Here is a 2964-nt window from a genome sequence, read left to right on the forward strand (position 1 = left end):
ATTTACTACTAATCACAGAACCGGCTTTACTGACAAGATGCGCATGAAAATCGCATTCGATTATTTGCACAGCCCTACAATAGACTAGTTAATTGTCACTGTAGTGATAGCGACTAGTAGCAAAAGAATAAGTACTAAAATGTAGGGCTGGGTTTTGACACAAATTTCACGATTCGATTCGATTCTCATTCACAAGCATTCGATTAAATTCGATTCCATTCGATTGCCGATTCCATTCGATTCAATGTCGATTATTTTGGATATACAGTGGGTACGGAAAGTATTCAGACCCCCTTAAATTTTTCACTCTTTACTTTATATTGACATATTTGCGTGGCTGAAACACTGACTGAGCGATTACATGAGACAGGATACAGATTGTAAAGTTGTACTCTTTCTTCCAACTTACCTTCGGATGTTTAGTCATGATTATTTTGTGTTGAAACTGGTATTAATGTGGAGGAGATGATCAGTTCACGTGCACCTCGCGCTGCCGCGTCTGTTGAACTGAGGCGCTACAGCGATCTGTCACTCCACATTAAACAGCGCCAAAACGGCATTTATTGTTTGAATACTGCAATACAATGGATATAAATTGAAACCTGAGACTTTGTTTCATATTAAAAGCACCAAAGCACAATGCTTATTGCGATATATTGGATGGGAAGTGCCCTTCAAATGTTCCGTCCATTAACTGAAAACAGGCTACACTAATCGATTCTTGGGACTTAAGAATCGATATCGTTCCGTAAAAAAGAGAATCGATTAATATCGAGATATCGATATTTTTTACCCAGCCCTACTAAAATGTCTTGCAATACTAGTAAACACTGGATTTATCATTAAAAAAAATCAGCACTAGTAATGTATACTACCAATATAAGTACTAGTAACTTAATGTCTACTAGTTAGTGCTAAGGATTAGTTACAGTGGACTAGTTAATTGTAACTATAGTGATGTGGCTGCTAGCAAAAGTACAAGAACGTGTAAATATTAGTGACTAACGGAACAAATATGAGCCATTACTGGAAAAATATCTAATGAATAGTTGCTACTGAAATTGAAATGATTCTAGTAAACATTGGATTACTTACTAGTCATTTACTACACCAAGTACTAGTAAAATATTGCTAATGTATACTATTAATATAAATACTAGTAACAATAGCCCCTTTCACACAGTAATACCAGTAAATTGCCGTAATATTACCGGAACGATTTTACTGGTAAATACAAAAATATGCTATTCACACAGGCAATGACGTTCTGTCTTTTTTCCGGTAAAGAACCATTCACACATCAATTTCAAAATACCGTAAATTATTTTTACGTTTTTGTGTCAAACCTTCACTTTCATGCAGCGCTTTTGGCCCAAAGACATCTTATTAGAGACTTTAGATATTTCTTTGACTTCAATAAACAGCTTGGAGTAAATGCGTCATCTGCATCAGAATGTTATGATTGGCCCTATGTGCTCATACCGGTAATCTTGTTCTGCGTTCACACAGAGCACATTACGGGTAATTTACTGGTAATGTTACAACTTCTCATACCGGTAAATTGCAGGAACGAATTTACCGGTATTTTTGAAAAGGTCCTGTTCACACATGACCTCTTAATGGTAATTTACCAGTAAAACTGTATGTGTGAAAGGGGCTAAGAGCTACTAGATACTAGTGCAAAGGAATAAATGATAACACGGCTTGCCACAGCCACCGTGCAAATTAGGAGATCAATGAAATTGCCTGCAAATATTCGTCCAGTTCGCCCATGGCGGACCCGCGGGGCAAAATATCTCCGACACGGGGCGGAACACCCCCCGCTCCCTCGCGCATGATACCACGGTCCTTAGAATCCAAACAAAGCTTAAATTTCATTGACATGTTTATGTGACAATCCGCCACATTGTAACTTCTGTTGCCACGAGCGACGACGGAACGTTCGCGGCTTCAATCGATAACCACACCAATCAGGCGCGGGATCTGAAATGCACCTTTGTGTGTAAACAGGATTTCTGCGGGAATAATGTGCAGACAGCAGCCCCAGACAGCGGAGGGGTCGCTCGCACGCTCGTTCACACGTAGAGACGGCGGTGCGCTGATGTTTATCCTTACCTTGCTTCACGCACTTCAGCCGGAACGGGTCTTTGCAGTGCTTGATCACGGCCAGCACATCCCTGGTGGTGAGCCCCGCCACCGGTGTATCGTTGACCTCCAAGAGCAGCTCGTCCTGGGACAGCTTGCCGCTCTGGATGGCCACCTTACCCTGCTTCACCTCCCCAAAATAAGGAAAATTGCCGTTCTCGGCGCCCCCTTTCAAGTCGAACCCCAGCTCACCCTCCTTATTCCTGGTGAGCACCGCTTCGTGGACTTTGTTCGTCCAGTGGTTCTTCTTTTTCAGAGTCTTTGACATCGCTGGCAACTGACGACTCGCCTACCAGTGTGCGGCTGCTGGATGGCACCTCATCCCTGCCCCAGTGTGGCGTATCGCGTGTCAGCAGCGGTCCCGAGGCGCGCTCAGATCCTCCGCGGCTGGCCGCTGCTCGTAGTGTCCATGTTGCATGCAGTGGAGTTGCTCTGAGAGCTGCAGCAGCAGTACGCAACTGTATAGAGGAGCACACTCGCTTACACGCTGACTGCCGAGTGACCCGGATGTGATGTCTAGGAGGAGGCAGGAATGCTAGTGCAAGACGAGCGTGCATTCCTCAAAACGGGCTTCACGTAAAAGTGAGCCTTGGACGAAAAGGAAAGGAAGGTGAGCAAAGAAAGCTGGCTCAAACTGAATGTTTATGGTGTTTTTGATTCCCAAGTTTATGGAATCAATCGAGTCGAATCCAAGATTTTAATCAAGACAGATATATTTATAAGAAAAACGTGCAAAGTAGAATTTGATCCAATGTGTGATTTTTTTTTTTGTTCATGTTGTTCGATTGCAGGATTTTTGATTTCCAAGTTTATAGAATC

General features: G+C 42.8%; 1 protein-coding gene across 5 annotated transcripts in view; it reads right to left on the reverse strand.

Moving 5' to 3' along the window:
• LOC107716709 (membrane-associated guanylate kinase, WW and PDZ domain-containing protein 2-like) overlaps positions 1 to 2637 on the reverse strand; it is a 98228-nt gene extending 95591 nt beyond the window's left edge. For all 5 annotated transcript variants that reach the window (XM_016523234.1, XM_016523231.1, XM_016523233.1 and 2 more), the window contains exon 1: positions 2116 to 2637. In XM_016523234.1, coding sequence (XP_016378720.1) covers positions 2116 to 2413 — 298 coding nt within the window. In that variant the 5' untranslated portion in view covers positions 2414 to 2637. The remainder of the gene's footprint in view (positions 1 to 2115) is intronic.
• Positions 2638 to 2964: the final 327 nt, after the last annotated feature.

Source organism: Sinocyclocheilus rhinocerous, unplaced genomic scaffold (assembly GCF_001515625.1).
Source record: "Sinocyclocheilus rhinocerous isolate Xijiao unplaced genomic scaffold, SAMN03320098_v1.1 scaffold1201, whole genome shotgun sequence".
NCBI lineage: Eukaryota > Metazoa > Chordata > Actinopteri > Cypriniformes > Cyprinidae > Sinocyclocheilus > Sinocyclocheilus rhinocerous.